The sequence below is a fragment of the Ambystoma mexicanum genome, chromosome 3p, assembly GCF_040938575.1.
Source record: "Ambystoma mexicanum isolate Mex_15411 chromosome 3p, UKY_AmexF1_1, whole genome shotgun sequence".
In the NCBI taxonomy this organism is placed as follows: Eukaryota; Metazoa; Chordata; class Amphibia; order Caudata; family Ambystomatidae; genus Ambystoma; species Ambystoma mexicanum.
In genome coordinates, this window is record NC_090925.1 from 787,744,619 (window position 1) to 787,761,841 (window position 17,223).

The following is a 17,223-nucleotide window of genomic DNA, read 5'->3' on the forward strand; positions in this document are numbered from 1 at the left end:
TTCCCATTTGGGGCTCTCGGGCCCCCCGTGGGGAGCCCGAGAGCGCCAAATGGGAAATCAGCTGTAGGCAGAAACACTGCGGCATGTAAACACAACCGTGTTGTGTTTCTGCCTGCCTTGGCTTTCACTTTGGGTCTCCGGTGCTCTCCTGGGGGAGATAGGTCAAAACATAGTGATTGGCCAAATAGGAACTTTATTGGTTCTAGGAAACTGAAGGGTCAAACCATAGTAGGCGCATGCAGACCCTGGATAACAGTGTCACTTGGCCTCCCATTCAGGTACTACAACCTGCTTTACCCAAGAGCTTAACCAACTCCGATGATCATTCACCATTGATTCTGCCCACTACAGCTGGTGGAAGTTGTAGCTCAAACAACTGGAGAACCAAAGGTTGCAGACCCCTTCCCGAGGGGCACATTGGAGTCAACCATCTGTCTCAACTAAATGCTGTGTTAGCAGACACTTTGCCCCTGCTCTGCACTGCCTGTGGTGACATGCAGTAGTCCTTGAAATGCTTCCATAGAAGTGCAGACATGATGCCATGGCCTGATTCCAAGACCCTCAATACTTTGCCGTGCCTCACAGGGGACACTTGAATTGAATGTAGTTGGAGCGGAGGGTGCCTGGTCGTATGTTTCACTCTCTCCCCTACAATTCTGCCTGGTTTCATGCATGCATCAGTGGGCACTCAAGGGGGCCTGGGTATTTGTTAAGTTCCCTGTACCACCTTGTTTCCGCTCCCAGAGTTGCCAGCGGGGCCATTCTCTGCTGATATGCCGGCACCTCACGTACCCTTGCCCGGCTCGGCCTATTGCAGCTCACTGGATTATCAAGCTTCCCTCCCATACTTCCCGCTAGCCCTTTGGGATATCAGCTCCTCTAGACTATATGCAGAGAAGGCTACATTGGTTCAGGAGTCCTTCTTTCCATTAGGCCTTTCCTTTTATTTTTTAGCCGCAGGGGTCAGTTAGGTAAAGTTCGGCTCATGCAACCATTGGCGTCCAAAGCATTCTTGTTAGTTCTGGTGAACACATTGCTTCACTTCTTGTGACTGTTTCTATTTCCTGATTGCTTTGAAAATACTTAGATTTTTCAGGATTGGTTGGTTGAAAGCCCACGCTGGGGTTGGTGCCCCCCACTATTTTAGGCAGTTGTGGTTGTTCCTGCTTGCTCTGCAGGCGGAGCTTGGGTTCCTGTTAAAGGCTAAAGGCTTTTTGTGGGTGTCGTGCTTTCTTGCTTGCTGGTGGCTTCTTCACTCATTACCACAAACTCTGGCGAGCCTCAACTTTGCCGATGACTCGTCTCTAATGTGGGGCCTCTACCTAGGCACAGACGGAGTGGCAGAAAGCTTACTGGCACCAGGACCACACATGGAATCCCCGAGGTGCTGCCCGTGCATGGCATAACCAGTATGAGACAGCAGGGCAGGGGTATGCTATTTCAAGCCCTTGCTATCGCTTAGCAATACCACACTGCTTTGTTATCAAAAGACTATAGTACTTTTTAAATAATAATATTGATCATTTGTATAGCACATACCTTTCATGTGACATTGGCATACATGTTAGTTTACACAGGCACCTTTGACGTGATCATGTGGTTTGCATCACCACACGTTTGAAATATAAGGCCGTCATTTACAGTCGTTGGTATTTGTTTTTGACGCAACAGTCCTGAGAAGTCATTGGCTGTTTATATGCCTACCTGCGCCTTCGATATACAACCTATACATGACTAGAAAGACTGTCCCACAAGGGAGGGGCAGCAGGGGACCTTGCCACGGGTTTCACACACTATAAACAGGTCGTCCAATTGTGAAGTGAGATTTTGTTTTCTTGTGTTCCCGTGGCCGGGCATTTCTCCGGGCCCGGTGCCGGATACGAGGGGGCGACTGCAGCTGCTGCACTCTCCCCCCCACTGCCTCCAATCCATCAAATGACATCACGGTCTTTGTTTTACTCTCTCTTTCCAACATCGTTGGGATTGAATGGATAGTGTCCAGTAGTGGTGTGTACGGATCTATGTGATTACTACGACCCCCAGAATTCCGAGGGCCGAAAATGCCGCCTTTTTTTTCAAACCCCTTTACTCCACATACATATGCGAGGGAGACCCTTGCAGCCCCCCATACTACTATTATATCCCATACCCCCCCACATATTTATATGTGGTGTAGGGGGGGGTTGGGGAAAAAAAGTCTGAATTTCGGGAATCGGAATTCTGTCGGCGACATTTTGGTGCATGTCCGTTTATACCACTACTGTAAATTTGCTTAATGGGCAAAAGCGTAATTTCTGACCGTTGTATGCATTCGAATGGAAAGGTGGTGGGATGGTGGTAATCGGAGATGCCTACTTTTTCACTGCCTTCCCATGTCACCATTTAAAAAGTGTGCACTTTCCTCCTATATAGGAAAAGAATTTGAAAAACACCTGGGAACCTTTCACAATCTTACATCCACATATCCCGTGGCGGTACAAGTTGTCAGCTTTTCTGGGATAAACAGCAGCCTGCAATCCAGCAGCGTTTACCACTAGTGGTATTTGTATACATTTGTAAAGTGCTTACGCTTAAGCGCGGAACAAAATTAAAAACGGTACAATAATAGTTGTAAATGCAGAACAAGAAAATAAACATGTGGAATTATGAAGAAGAAGACTTAAGTCGAGAGCGGAAGACGGGTAAAGAGGAAGAAGAAAGAATTGGAAGTGGAAGGGAGTTCCAGTAGTGTGGGGCTAGAAGAGTGAAGGACCAAAAGTTGTAGGAGGCACAAGGTAAGGTGGCTTTGGCACGGCAAGAAGAAATAAAGACAGAGAACAGAGAGTGCGAGGGCTGTGTAGAATGAAATAATAGGAGACAGATAAGGTGAGGCAGGACTATGTGAATACAATGCATACAATATTAAAGAGGACGGGTGATTAAGAAGACCAACCAAGACAGTGAGAGAAAAGCAGCAGAGGAAATGGAAGGATGTGGAGGAAGAGAAAGCAAAGTCTGAATTGATTGATTGTAGACAGATCAAGGTGGGCGAGCTGATACACAGGGAGACCAAACAGAAGCCGAGAACAGCAGAAAAGACGAGAGAAAAAGAACGCAGGGATAAGGGCTTTAGAAGCAGACAACGCTCGTAAAGGGCAAATCTTGCGGATCTGAGATAGGTGGGCAGAAGAGTTAATGTGGTGAGAAAATGAGAGAGAGGATCCAAAATGTATGCCTAGATAACGAATGATTTTAGAAAAAAGCAAAACTGCAGAAAGGAAAGAGAGAGCAGAGACAGGAGGGGAAAAAGTGGAAGAAGCCAAGAAGAAAAGGACCTCAATGTTGGAGGGATTCAGATGAAGAAAGTGAGAATTCATAAATTGGAGTGGCTGGCAGTGAGGAACTTGTTAGTGATGTGATTTATAGTAATTTCAGTGAAGTGCATGTCTGGGAAAAAACTCGATTGGTGAAGCGGAATAAGAGAGTTGTGGTGAAGACAGCAAGAGACTTGTGAGAGAACAGCATGCTCAAGTAGCTTAGAAATAAAGGGAAGGGGCGAGATTAGGTGATAGAGGGGAGAGATAGATCCAGAGAAGGCTTTTTCAAGATGGAGAGTATTGCTGCGTGCTTGAAGGCAGCAGGGAAAGTAGAAGAAGAAAAGGAGGCGTTAAAAAAGAAGAAAGATAGGAAGAATTGCAGGATAGACTTTAGGAATAAGAAGCAAGGGCAGTGGGTCCAATGGGGAAGCAGTAGGATGGAGACTGGAAAGAATGGTAGCTGTCTAAGAATGATGGGAAAAAAAGAGGACAAAGAAGGATGAAGAACCATGGAAAAGAAAGGCGAAGGAAAGATGGAGGAGAGGATAAGCAAGCTTGTAGTTGTAAGAGCTTGGAGGAGACAAAAGTAAGAAAAATCAAGGGCAGAGAGAGAAGAAAGAGAAGCAGAATCTGGAGAAGGAGGGGAAAGCAAATGATTCACTAATTGGAAAAGATGACGAGGGTGAGGGGAGAATTGATGAATGATATCAGAATAGTAGGATGAATTGGCTGAGAGACGAGCCGAATCATAGGATGAGTGAAGCAAGGTAAGTGAGGAGATATTGGAGAGTTAGCGAGATTTCCTCAACACTGTTTCGTGCCCATGAGAGAGATGCGCAAGGAACGAAGCTGGGGAAGACAACCAAGGCTGAGAGGGATTTTTCATTAGAATACAAGAGCAAAGAGGTAGAAACGAATCAAGAATGGCAGTGAGAGTAGAAGAAAGACAAGAGATAAGCTCAGTCAGGCGAATAAGAAGCGAACGTAGTAACTGAAGGTAAAGAAAAAATAAGTGGAGGAAAAATAGTAGAGGGAATACAGTTCCTTAGATCACAAGGATAAAAAGATACAGAGTTAGAAGGTGCTGGAAGAGAAGAAGGAGAGGAGAGTGAAAAGGAGAATCAAAGAAGAGCACGATCAGAGAGAAAGAGGGACTAGCTGGGATAGGATAGAGTCCAGGATGAAAAGACCAAATCAAGGGTAGAGCCATAAGTGTGAGAAGGAAGAGAATAGAAAGAGGAGAGACCATAAGAAGCAAGCAGGGGCAGAAGTGGACAAGAAGCATGAGTAGAAGAAAGATGAAGATTAAAGTCACCAAGTAAAAAGAAAGGAGAGGCAAAAGGAAAAAGAGAAGACAGCAAGATGTGAAGCTCATTGCAAAATGAAGAAATAGGTGCAGGAGGACGATACATGGTGAGAAAAGAAAGAGAGCAAGGCTTAGAAAAAAGAGACACACTAATATTCGAAAGATTCAAAGGATGGGACAGCAGGAAGTGGAAGAGGGATAAAAGAAGAATGCTGGTACCGCCAAAGATATACCCAGCTAGCAAATGCTGTCCATTTTACCGTAACCTTCAAGGCTGTAATGTGGCGCTTGGTCTTCATCAGCAAAGTTCAGCTGCAAGCATAATAGATCACATTTGATGTTTAAAATTTGATAACTACCCCAAAACATAATCAGAAATTTCAGGGTAGACCATCATTTGCATTCAATGTGAAATTCCGATAATCATGGAAAAGTTACTAGCTTTCTTTTCACCCAAACTGGGCATATATCCATACATTTGGGCTATCTGCGTGCTAACATATACAATTTACAACATGGCCCGAAACAGACAGGATTTTTTGTTACAAATAATGCAGTAAATTATGAAACGACTTATAAAAGCCGAATAAATATGCTGATTGTACTTGTTTTGGAAAGCAAAACTAAATGTGCATCTTTTTCTGATCCTTTTCAGAAAGAAACAGAAAAGAAATAGGTAAGAAAACCATGTGGTATTTGATATGAGAGTGTTTGTGAGGAAGGACCAATACAAAATGCTTAATGAAGAAGCCTTTATTCACTGCAAATATAACAGCACAATTATTTATTTATTTATTTATTGGAATGTCTGAATGTTTGTTTAGCACTTGCCCTACCCAGAGGGTCTCGAAGCACCTTACATTGTTCAAATATTAAAACCGTGTGAGTTGAAAAAAAGAAGTTACATAATGCTTTCATGAAAGGATAGGATGATGAGGATAGACAAGTGATAGTGGAGGAGGGCAGGGTTATGTCTGGGGCAACAGGTATATTTTGAGGCTCTCTCTAAATGTGGTGATGTAGGATGAGGTTTATACGTGCAGAGGCAGAATGTTCCATGCCGTGGGTGGCTAGTGGGTAAATGCTTCTTTTTGTGTGCTTGTGAGTTTGAGGAGTGAATTATGTGCAGGGTGTTGGCTGGCTTGCTTGCCTAGTGCTTGCTGTGTGTGTGATGGCTTTTTAGTTTGTCATGCAGGGAAGATGGAGTTTTGCCTTTGAATACAATGCAGAGTCATTTGAAGGCAATTTTCGGGGAAATGGGGAGCCTGTGGAGCTGGGCAAGAGCTGGGCAACGCATGATAAACTGAGAAGCTTGTATGAGCTGGGAGCAAGACTGTCTGTCTGACATGCCTGGAGCACTGCAGTGTGCACACAGATCAATCAATCTGTGCGTCTCCCACAGTGGGCAAGAGGGTGTAATGTAGAGCAGCAGGTCAATGAGTGGGGTTCTGTCCATCAAGAGGATACACAAGAGGACCCTATAACAGGCGACGTAGAAAGAGAAGGATAAGTTGAAGATCCGACAAAACTATAACAGGCTTTCGAAGGCCTCTTATCCCACTTTAATTTGAAGGATATCAATGGCTTCAGTTCACCTTTTCCTAAAAAGCCAAATGACTCAATACACTTTAACAGGAACACACTCCCATCAATCCTGGAACAGCTTCTAAAAATGTTGATCTCCATTGCCCTCAATGGGATCTGCCCTAAATCGTCTGACTCTTTGGAGACACAACAGGTTAAGTGGTATCCACAGAGAGGTGAAGAGGCACGCTGTCATGTTTCAGGGTCAGCAAGAGGTATGCACATGTATGTCAGGATTAGATATGTGAAAAAAGGAGGCCTCACTCAGCCCAATTCTATGTCAAAATTTGCAGAGTGTGATGAACCTGGTCCATCCCTCCTGTATGGCATGTCTGCATGGGTGGTGCTGGTCAGAGTATCAGGCCATGGTATTTTTTCATTTATTTATTGGTTATTTATATGGCTCTTATACAACAAGACAGTGTTTCAAAGTGCCACAAGGCAAATGGAAGGGAACATGGGAGCAAGAAAACAATGTTAATAACAATTGAATAAATAGAAACAAACAATCAGCGGTCCTACTAGGCCTGTGACATTCAGAATGTGCAAATGCAGAGAAAAGGACGAAGGGGGGGTTGCAGGGGTGTAAGTGCTAAAGTGTCCCCTGGGGGGCAGTGCAAGAGGTACCTGTTGGAGAACAGGTAAGTGCATGGGTGGAGGCATCTCAAGCCAATATGGGGGGGTCTAACGCTCATCAGATGAGTGCAGGGCTGAGACAGACCACCCAACTAGCAGGAGCAGGCCCAGAGGGCAGTGCAGATGGGGTGTGTGGAGGGGGGTGATGCTGGTGGCGATTGGGCAAATGGCCAGGACCCTATTGGTCTCTTGAGGGACCGGGCCAAGAATCACAGCAGCTGTGGGCATGGTTAGCATGGGAGAGAGAGAAGGAGGAGGAGAACTGAAAGGTCTTGAGGTTGATCCGGTTCAAGGTGGAGAGAGAGAAGGAGACTGTTCCAGAGAGGGGAGCCAGCTGAAGAGAGAGATCTGCACCCAGCTCTTTGCTTGGAGGAGAAGCGTTTGACCAGCAGAGAGTTGTAGCAAGAAGATCGAAGGGATCTGGAAGCAGTGTATTTAATGAAAGTTACAGGTAGCATGGTCCCAGGCCCCAGACAGCCTTGTCGATGATGCAAAGGGTCATGAATTTAATCCTTGCGGCAACCAGGTGCCAGTGGAGAGATTTTAGAGCTGGAGAGATACGGTTCCTGGGCTTTAGATGAAGCATAAGTGTTGCAGCCCTATTCTGGATTAGTTGAAGAGGGCGGAGGGAAGAAAGAGGGAGGTTGAGAAAGAGGCTTTTGCAATAATCCAGCCTGGAAAGGACCAGAGCTTTAGTGACATTGAGCTTCTGGGGGAAGGTGAGGAAATGGAGAGTGCCCTTAAGGAGGTCAAGTTGAAAGTGGGCCTTCTTGGTAAGGTCCAAGATGTGAGGAGTGAAGGTGAGAGAGGAGTCGACGATGACCCCAAGGTTTCTGGCTTCAGTAGAAGGAGAAGGCAGAGAGCCCATGGAGGGCATCCAGAGTGCAGGGGGGTAAACGGGGAATAGGTGTCCCGATAGGAAGAATCTCAGTCTTACTAGCATTCAAACAAAAATCATTGGAGGTGCACCAGGACTGGACAGCAGACAGGCAGTCTGGGATGATAGAGGAGGAATAAGGGAGCTTGAAGAAGAGTTGGGTGTCATCTGCATAACACTGGAAATGAGGAGAGAAGGCAGAGATCAGGTGAGCAAGAAGTGCAGGGTAGATATTGAAGATCCAGGGCGAGAGTGTAGAGCCCTGGGGAACACCACATGTAGAGAGCGTGGTGGTGGAGGAAAATGAGGCCAGTAGAACCTGGGAGGGGCGGTCAGTGAGGAAGGAGGTCAACCAATCTAGTGCCCAATGTGAGATTCCAAGGGTGCCTTGGAGCCCCTTTATGAGGATAGAGTGGTTGACTGTGTCCAAGGTGTAAGAGAGGTCAAGGAGAATGAGGAAAGCAGGAGAGTTAGAGTTGGAATTTGAGAGCAGTTCTTCACACGTGTTCAGGAGAGCAGTTTCCGTGCCCCTGGATGCTCAGAATACCGATGGAGGGTTGTGTAAACAGCCAACGGTCTCAGTGTTTTGGGTCAGTTGGGGGAAGACCAACTTCTCCAGGTTTTCCCCAAGGAAAGGTGTGGTAGAGATGGGGCGGTAGTTGGCCGGGTACGAGGGGTCAGCAGAAGGCAGGGTGCACAAGGGAGTGCTTGAGAGAGGAAGTGAAAGAGTCAGAGGCAAAGGAGTGGTTGCAGAAGTCAGCAAGAGCTGGTGTAAGGGAGGAGATGTTGTCCTTAATGGTTCTGGAAGAACAGGGAGACACCTGTCTGGAGGAGACCTTCATAGAGCTGACTACTCTAAAGACCTCATCCGTTGTGATGGGTGAGAAGGAGGAGAGTGTAGGTGAGGGAGGGGGGAAACCAAGGGAGGAAGGGGGACAGGGAGAGGAGTAGAAGAGGTGGAAGAGGAGAGAGCAGTTAGAATAACCAGAATTTTAGAGCAGAAATGGGTGGCCAGTGCAGTGCAGAGGGTCTGAGAAGGAAGAGGTGAGGTACAGACTTCAGATGCATTGGCTAGTCCCTTGCCGATTTGGAAGAGTTCAGCTGTGTTTTTACTGGCTCCAGAGATATGGGTCTGGATGTGGACCCTCTTCTTGGAGCGGATGGAGGGATGGTATTGCCTTTGGAGCTGGCGACAGGCCAGTTTGTTAGAGGATGAGCCCGAAGACTACCACTTCCGTTCAGCTGCTCTGCACTTGTGGTTCAGAGCGGCTAGATTGGAGTCATATCAACTGTTACGCTTGGAGGTAGGTTTCAGGTGGATCCTCGTGACAGGGGCAAGAATGTCAAGAGTGTTAGTAATAGCAAGATGAAAATTGGCAAGGACAGAGTAAGTAGGAGAGTCGATAGGGGGGAAGGAGGTTAGGTGAAGGTGGAGGCAAATGCAGCCACTGACACTCGTTTCATCGATCGGATGAACGCAAAGGGGGCTGGCAGTCCTGGGGAGCAGGAGGGGCTCAGTCAGGGGCCTAGAGGTCCCAAGTGGGACGAGAGGAGGAAGTGGTCAGACCAAGAGATAGGGGCAGTGAGAGGGTTAGAGAACGAAAGTACAGACAGGATGATGGAATCAAAAGTGTGCCCGGCAGAGTGTGTAGGGCCGGAAGGGAGGATAGTGAAGGAGAGAGAAGTGCAGAGGTCATGGAAGAGTGTGAAGACAGAGGAGTCATGGTGGATGTTGAAGTCTCAGAGGAAAAGTAGTTTAAAGGAAGAAGTCAGAAGAGAGGAGGTAAAATTGGCCCATTAAACGAGGAAGAGAGAGACAGGGCCAGGGGGTCTTGTAGATGGTGGCAAGGGTGAGAGAGAGAGTAGGAGAGACACCAAGCTTGCAGACAAGGCTTTTAAAGGAGGAATAGGACTGGGTGGGTATGAGTGAGGTGGGGGAACCACTCAACGAAGATCAGGGCTACTCCACCACCAGATCGGTTGGGCCGATGCTTGGAGCAGATCTTGTAGCCATCAAGGAGGAGGGAGTCAAAAGCAGTGACAGAGCTGGCATTAAACTAAATCTCAGTGAGAGTGAGGACATCGATATCAAAGCCTTCAAGAAGGAGGTAGATGTCAGAAGAATGTTTGACAGCAGATCGAGCATTTAGAGTGGCTAAGTGTAGCCGGTCACCAACTGTGAAGGTTTTCTGAGGAGGTGTGCAGGGGGGTGGCACACCCATCGCAGGTGGTGAAGGGGGTGTAGAGAGAGAGCAAGGAGGGGTAGCAGCCGAAGGTACGAAGTTGATGAGGGGTAGTAGGCACAGGTCAAAGCGAAAAAGATTGGGTTGCGGACCCTGGGCCATGACTGTGCCATTGTGATGGATGTTAACGATGCACCTAGAGGATGAGAAGTGCACCAGAGTACTTCAATATCTAGTGCCACCATTAATGGGTGAAGAGGAAAAAAGGGAGAGGGTGGAGATCATATGGGAGGGCCATAGGTCTGGAGAGGGAACCAAGAGGAGCATATCAGTGATAGTCTGTCTGGAAGCAACACTGACATCGGTGTCAGCAATAGGTAGGCCAGGATTAGATTTTTAAAGCTTTTTTCTTGTAGACTTTGTGCGAGAGAAGGGATAGGTAATAGAGTGACAAATGGAATAGATGGAAGAGAGCTAGAGAGTGCAATTGAGGTAGAGGAAAAGAAGGAGGGATAGTTGGAGAGGCTGCACAAAGCACGGGCAAACTCACCAGGCAGCCTAGCAGCCAAGGGGAGCAGTAGGATGCACGGATGTAAGGCACAACCACATTAACATTTTCCAAAGAGCACTAAAAAAGCAGCACAAAACAAAGGATGCACAGTTGTAAGGAACACCTACATTTAAATTTCCCAAAGAGCACTAAAAAGCAGCACAAAATGGAGGATGCACAGTTGTAAAGCACACCAAGATTTGAATTTCCCAAAGAGCACTAAAGAGCAGCACAAAATGGAGCATGGTACTATAGTTTGTCTTTCCTCTGTTAGGACGTTTTCACAGTGATCCTTTTTTTGAGGTGATTTTATATATTTGTCTTTTTTCTTTACAGGATGGAGAAAAGGACGCATTTTTGAAGGTAAGCTGACATTTTGCTTAGTTTAATGTCTTTCATGCTGTTTAATGTCTTTAATGCTGAGACCAAGACCCCTATTTTGAGGTAGCGGTTTTGACATAATGCAAAATGTTTGCAGTAATGTCACATTTTATCACCTGCAAAAGTGTTATGAACGTCCCAAAGACGTGGCCCAATGCACAGTAATGTTCCGTAGGTCATGCCATGTTTTGACGTAGAAAAGCAAAAGAGGATGGCTGGGAGGTTAGAATTAATCATGCTCTCTGGATTTTATTCTGGGTAACCCTCCAGATCATCATTGTACAGCAAGGGGACAAAGGGGAAAGACATTATGCAAATCAGGCTTGGACCTACCCAAAAAGGGGCAGTCCAACCCAAATTACTTGGTCATATCGCTTCTGCACAAGACCACAAGCAACCCCAGACATTTGTCAGCCGAATTGGCCATCATCAGTAAACTGTGGCTTGGGTCTCTAGGCCCAGCAGGCATATGACCCACGTCTGGGCATACCCGCATACTCTGGGTGTCTGGGCATACCCGCATACTCTGGGTGACTAAAGCAAAACAAAAGAGTGATGGCTGAAAGGTTTTGAATTAATCTGAAATGTTTCTGCCTCATTAGGCATCATCAGTGCAGTGAGATGTGGTTTAGGTCTCTAGGCCCAGAAGTCTCCACACCCATGTCTGGGCTACATCAAGAGAGCAAAGATCAAAGAAGAAAGAAAACCAAGCAGGCTGGTCCCTCTAGAAATAGATATAGGAGATAAGATTCTACCATGCATCTTAACCTTAGTTGATGGGACTTGGAAATCTTACAGACCGTATGTAATGAAAGTCAGGCCAAAGACAAGTGATTCTAACAGGCGACTAATAAAACTAAAATCAACCCTATTGAATGCCGTGATGGTGTCTCACTGGGTCTCCGCTTCTTTACCCAGTACATTCTGTGATCAAATCATTCTTACTGCTTGACATGAACATTGCTATAGCGTTCGTGCATGTCCTAATACTGTCTTTAATAACATGTGGCCTGTGCCATTTTTTCCTAAAACCAATTAACAATCTACAGGTCGTTAAAAAATGCATTAGATCTTCCTCCCTGCCTAGACCGCATGGACATGCCCTCCCTTAATCTAACCAGCACATGCTTGCTCTCAGTGGGAGGGCATTTAATCTGACCATTAGTATAATCCTAGAGCACTCTGGGGATTTGATTTAATCTATGATGGTGAGCGTCCTTGGTTTCTTACAAGAGGGGGAGTAGAATTTTACGGATTGCATTTTACTGATTCTAGCCTGAGTGAGCAAAACTCTGCATCAGGGATCCTTTGCTTAAGGAGGGTCTTACGCTGAGCATTCCAGTGAATGCTTGGGGCGGCTACACCCCCAATCTCCTGTTTTTCATTAGGGCAATTCCATTTAGGTTTATAGAATCTCTTTCATAGCAACCAGTGAGAGTAATGATGACCTGGGTATCATCCGCGTAGTTAGTGTAGGTGACACCCAGATCATCAAGACGGTCAAAGAGGAGCTTAGTAAAGATATTATAAAACGTAGCTGAAACACAAGACCCTTGGGGAAATCCACACTAAATAGGTACTGGATCGGCAGCCGCCGTGGGTGCGAAGACTCTAGTGGTCCTATTTGAAAAGAAAGATTGGATCCAGTTAGTGGCATTCAGTGAAAAGGCATCAGCAGTGGAAACGTGTTTAGTCAGGATTTTATGGTCAACCAAGTCAAAGGCTGCAGATAGAGCTAACAGAAGCAAGTTGGCCAGGTTACCCTTATCTTTAGCTTCATCCATTTGGATTTTTAGGTCCAAAAGGGCTGTTTCAGTTCTGTGCCTGGGTCTAAAGCCAGATTGTCGCAAGACTAGAAGATTATTATCTTCCAAGTGTTGTTGAATTTGGAGATAGGCCACTCTGTCTCATATATTCAGGAGGAATGGGACTGTTGCAATGGCTCTGTAATTTGTAGGTATGTTGGGGTCTAGGTTGGGTTTTTTGGTTGCAGCCAGAGTCTTAGTGGCTCATAATTGGAAATCCAACATGGCTTCAGATGTCCGGAAGTGGTGGGCAAGATTTGGTTTGAGGCTGCGATGTGTATAATTGGAGCTTCAGTGAGGGGTGAGATGCCAGTGTACTTTGAGATTTGGAATCCTTTCATGCAGTTTATTCAGATACATGATTTTCAGGGACCCACCATTAACCCCCAAATTTGAAAGCCTTTACTTTATTATGCAGTTTATTCAGACGCATGATTATCGGGATTCACCATTAACCCCAACATTTGGAAGTCTTTACTTTATTATGAGTGGTTATGATAGTCCAACACTGAAATATGTATCTAGTCTTTTTACGGTTGCCTTGGAATTTTCAATTGCAGTTGGTTGAGATATTGAATGTCATTCAGGATATAGGAAGATTTTGAAAAGGTTACTGTACATTGATAGATGACATATATTGTGTTTGTCTAATTCAGGTGACCAATAAAATTGTCATCCGCCGCCGCTCTTGGCGCCTGTTTCCGCGCTGGCGGATCCTTGACAGGCGGCGGGGCTGACGTTCCACCACGTTCCGTCCCCTGCGTAGACTGCCGGTCTAGAGGTTTTTCAACATGGCGACCGCTGGGAGGTACATAGCTCCGCTTCCCCCAGCGGTCGTCGCGTTGCAACCCCCTTGCTGTGCGTTCTTTCACAACTTTTGGGTCTATGTGCTAGTTTTCCTATTTCCCACAGCCACCCTTGTCTGTGTCTTCTGTTTTTTCTGGCTCGCCCCTCTCGCGGGTCGCCTTCTCGCTCTCTTTCCTCTTTCATTTTTTTTCCTCTCTCCCGCTGCTACTCACCGGCCTCTCCCCTTGGTCCCTGCTTCGTTTCTCCGCAGGCCGGCCACGGGAGTCCACTTGTTTCCTCCTGAAGCCTCTCTCTCTCTTGCCGCTTTATTCCTCCTTTCTCTGCCCAGTGCTGGTTGTGGAAGGTGTGTTCTTTGAGCAGATTCCAGCGGCGCTTCTACGCCTGCAGTTCTCAGTCCAGTCTCGTTCCTGCTGCTATCAACTCCCTACTTGCAAGGACTTGGTCAGTCTTCAGATCCTGGACTTCTCGTGCAACACAGCATTTCCACTCGCCGGAAGGGTTTTTTCCGCCGGTAACGGCTTTTTCCCTTCTGCACAGCCTGATCGCGGGAAGGGGGCCCCAGGACTGGTGTTTGCTAGCATTCACTGTGGCTTCCTCCCGAGACAGGCATTACACCCTCAAGAAAGAAAAAGATTACCTGTCTCATCGACTGCTACATCTGGAGGACTTAGAATCAGGTGAGGAGAGTGGGGAGGATAGAAGGTTGGAAGTAAGCATTGAAGAGGACAGTTTGCAATGCCAATCAGTAAAGATGTCAGCCGAAGAACAAATTCAAGAATTATGGAAGGCAATCCAAAGCATGTCCCAAGAGCTCCAGACCGTAAAGGCGGAGAATGTTGTTTTGAAACAGATGATCTCGACACGTGAACCCCCATCGCCGGAACTACCGGTCATAGCTCTCTCTGCAGGAAAGTTTGATGGGACCCCCAAAAAAGTCAAGGAGTTCCTGGAAGCTTGCATTGTGTATTTCATATTCAGACCCCGTTTGTTTTCTACTGACCAAACTAAGATTGGGTTTATGATTTCTAATATGACCGGTAACGCTCTGACATAGGTTACTACGCTAGTTACCAGTGCCAACCCAATACTACAGAATTTCACCGGATTTCAAACCTTATAAAAACAAACCTTTGAAAGGCCTGAACTGACATACACGGCTTGTGAGGATCTGTTGGATATCCGCCAGGAGTCGTCAGAAATTCTAACTTACATATCAGAATTCAAGACATTGGCGGCAGGAGCCGGATGGTCGGAGAAAGCCCAATACGCCATTTTTCGGCGGGGTCTCAAAGAGGAGATCAAGGATGAACTCGCTAGAAATCCTCGACCACCGTCTTCTCCAGATTTACTGTCTGCTGCTCTACAAATTGAATACCGCCTACAGGAACGGCGTTTGGAATGTCGTAGACACAGAGCGACGACCTATCTTACTGAACCCTCAACTTCCTCCTCCACTACTTCTTCTTCTCACCTTCCTGAGGAAGCCATGCAGATTGGAGCTACGAGGGGACCTTTGTCCGCAGCAGAGAGAAGGAGAAGAAAAGAGAAGGGGCTATGTGCCTATTGTGGATCGGATCAACATCTTCTTAAAGAATGTTCCGAACTTCCTCAGAAGAAACAGGGAAACGGGCTCCCTCTGCACCAGTAGGGACCTGGCTCTGAGGGGCTTCGAGCTTGACTTGCAGGCCCTATGTTTCTCTCTCCATCTCAGCTCCCAGTTTCCAGGATGACTCGAGACTCATGGTCCTTCCTGTGCTCATCAATGTCTATGGAAAGGCAGTTGAGTGCTTCGCACTCTTGGATTGGGGAGCGGCAGGGAACTTTGTAGACACCTTATGGGTCAAACAGGTGGGCCTCCGCAGACTGCCCAGCATCGAGGATCAAAAGGTGGAAGGTGTGGATGGATCACCCCACTCTTCAGGACCCATTACTCACACTACCGAAGAACCTCCTGTGACCATCTTTCAAAATTCTGAGAATATCAAGTTCGACATGATACGAGCGGCTCATTTCCCAGTTATTCTCGGAATTACCTGGCTTTGGAAGCACAACCGTACATTAATTGGGCAGAAAACCAACTAAACTTCTGCTCCTCATATTGTAAGCCCCATTGTTTTTCCAGCAGAAGTGATCTCCAGACCATGACAGTACTGGCCAAGGAGCAACCCGGCGTACATGCCTTACCTTTGTACTGTTCTCCCTACCAGGAGGTGTTCATTGAAAGAAGACCTGCTACCTTGCCTCCTCATAGGCCAGAGGATTGCACCATAGACTTGGAACCCAACGCACTGATACCGTTCGGAAGGATGTTTTCCTTGACGCAAACTGAAAAACAAGTTTTGCGGGACTATTTGGAAGTCAATCTGCAGAATGGGCTCATACAACCTTCTAAGTTCCCGGCAGGAGCGTCTTTGTTCTTTATAAAGAAAAGAGATTCCACTGACCTACGTCCTTGTATAGACTACAGAGGCCTCAATAAAGTGACTATCCGGGACCGGTACCCTATGCCGTTAATACACGAAATAACTGAAGCAGTTCAAGGAGCACGCTGGTTCACTGAACTGGATCTAAGGAATGCCTATCATTTACTACGGATTGCCCAAGGGGACGAGTGGAAGACAGCCTTCCGTACCCCCTTTGGTCTGTACGAGTATAAGGTTATGCCTTTTGGCTTGGTTAACGCTCCAGCAGCATTCCAAAGGTTCATGGACCAAATGTTTTCAGACTTGTCTGTCTCTGTCATAATCTATCTAGACGATATATTGATCTTTTCTGCCACTCTGGAAGCACACAAGACACATGTACAACAGGTATTGGAAAGACTTAAAGACAATCAACTTCTAGTTAAACCCGAGAAGTGTGTTTTTGCCGAATCTTCTGTGCCTTATTTGGGATACATTCTATCTAAGGAAGGCATTTCCATGGATTCGGGTAAGGTGGCTGCCGTACTCGATTGGTCTTCTCCATCTAACGTTAAAGAGGTACAGAGATTCCTTGGACTGTCAAATTTCTATCACAGTTTCATCCCTAACTTTTCAGAGATTGTACTTCCCATAACTCGTCTGCTCAAGAAAGAGGTCAGCCCCTTTCACTGGACTGATGAAGCAGAACAAAGCTTTGGTCGTCTAAAGAACCTCTTCTGTTCAGCTCCCATTCTCCGCCATCCCGACCAGACCAGACAATTTATTGTTGAGACAGATGCTTCCGCTATGGCTATCGGAGCAGTTCTATTACAGTGTTTTGACGACCAAGAACACCCCACAGCCTACCTTTCCAAAACTTTGTCTCCCAGCCAACTTAATTATTCGGTTCTGGAAAAGGAACTTTTGGCAATAAAGCAGGCCTGCGAAGTTTGGAGACATCTTTTGATGGGAGCACGCCATAAGGTCATTATCAGAACTGATCACAAGAACTTGAAAGCCCTGCAGACTATGGAATGTGTCAACTACAGGCAAGCCCGATTGGCTTACTTTTTTGCCCAATACGATTTATGCATCACCTACCTACCCGGCACCCTTAATAAACTGGCTGATGCTCTCTCTAGGAAGGATTCCCTTGAAGCTAGGGTACCTATGAGAGAACCAATGTTCAACAGAAACAAGAATTTGGCTCTTGTCAACACCAATTCTCCAAGACGTTAAGTCTGGGTTGATTTCGGAAAAATCAGAACTGCTGCAAGAAAAGAAAAAGCCATATACGGAGAAGAATGGTCTGGAATACCTGAACAATCGCCTGTATATCCCTGCTGGTCCTCTGCGTCGGAAGATCTTTGGCTGGTGTCATGATGCACTCACCGCC

At 46.4% G+C, this 17,223-nt stretch overlaps 1 protein-coding gene across 1 annotated transcript in view; it reads left to right on the forward strand.

Annotated features, from left to right (window-relative positions):
• The window catches only part of LOC138580880 (butyrophilin subfamily 1 member A1-like), a 99,143-nt gene that overhangs the window by 64,114 nt on the left and 17,806 nt on the right, over positions 1 to 17,223 (forward strand). The window contains exons 8-9 of the mRNA XM_069651772.1: positions 5,258 to 5,278; positions 10,769 to 10,795. Of these exons, the coding sequence (XP_069507873.1) occupies positions 5,258 to 5,278; positions 10,769 to 10,795 (48 nt within the window). The remainder of the gene's footprint in view (positions 1 to 5,257; positions 5,279 to 10,768; positions 10,796 to 17,223) is intronic.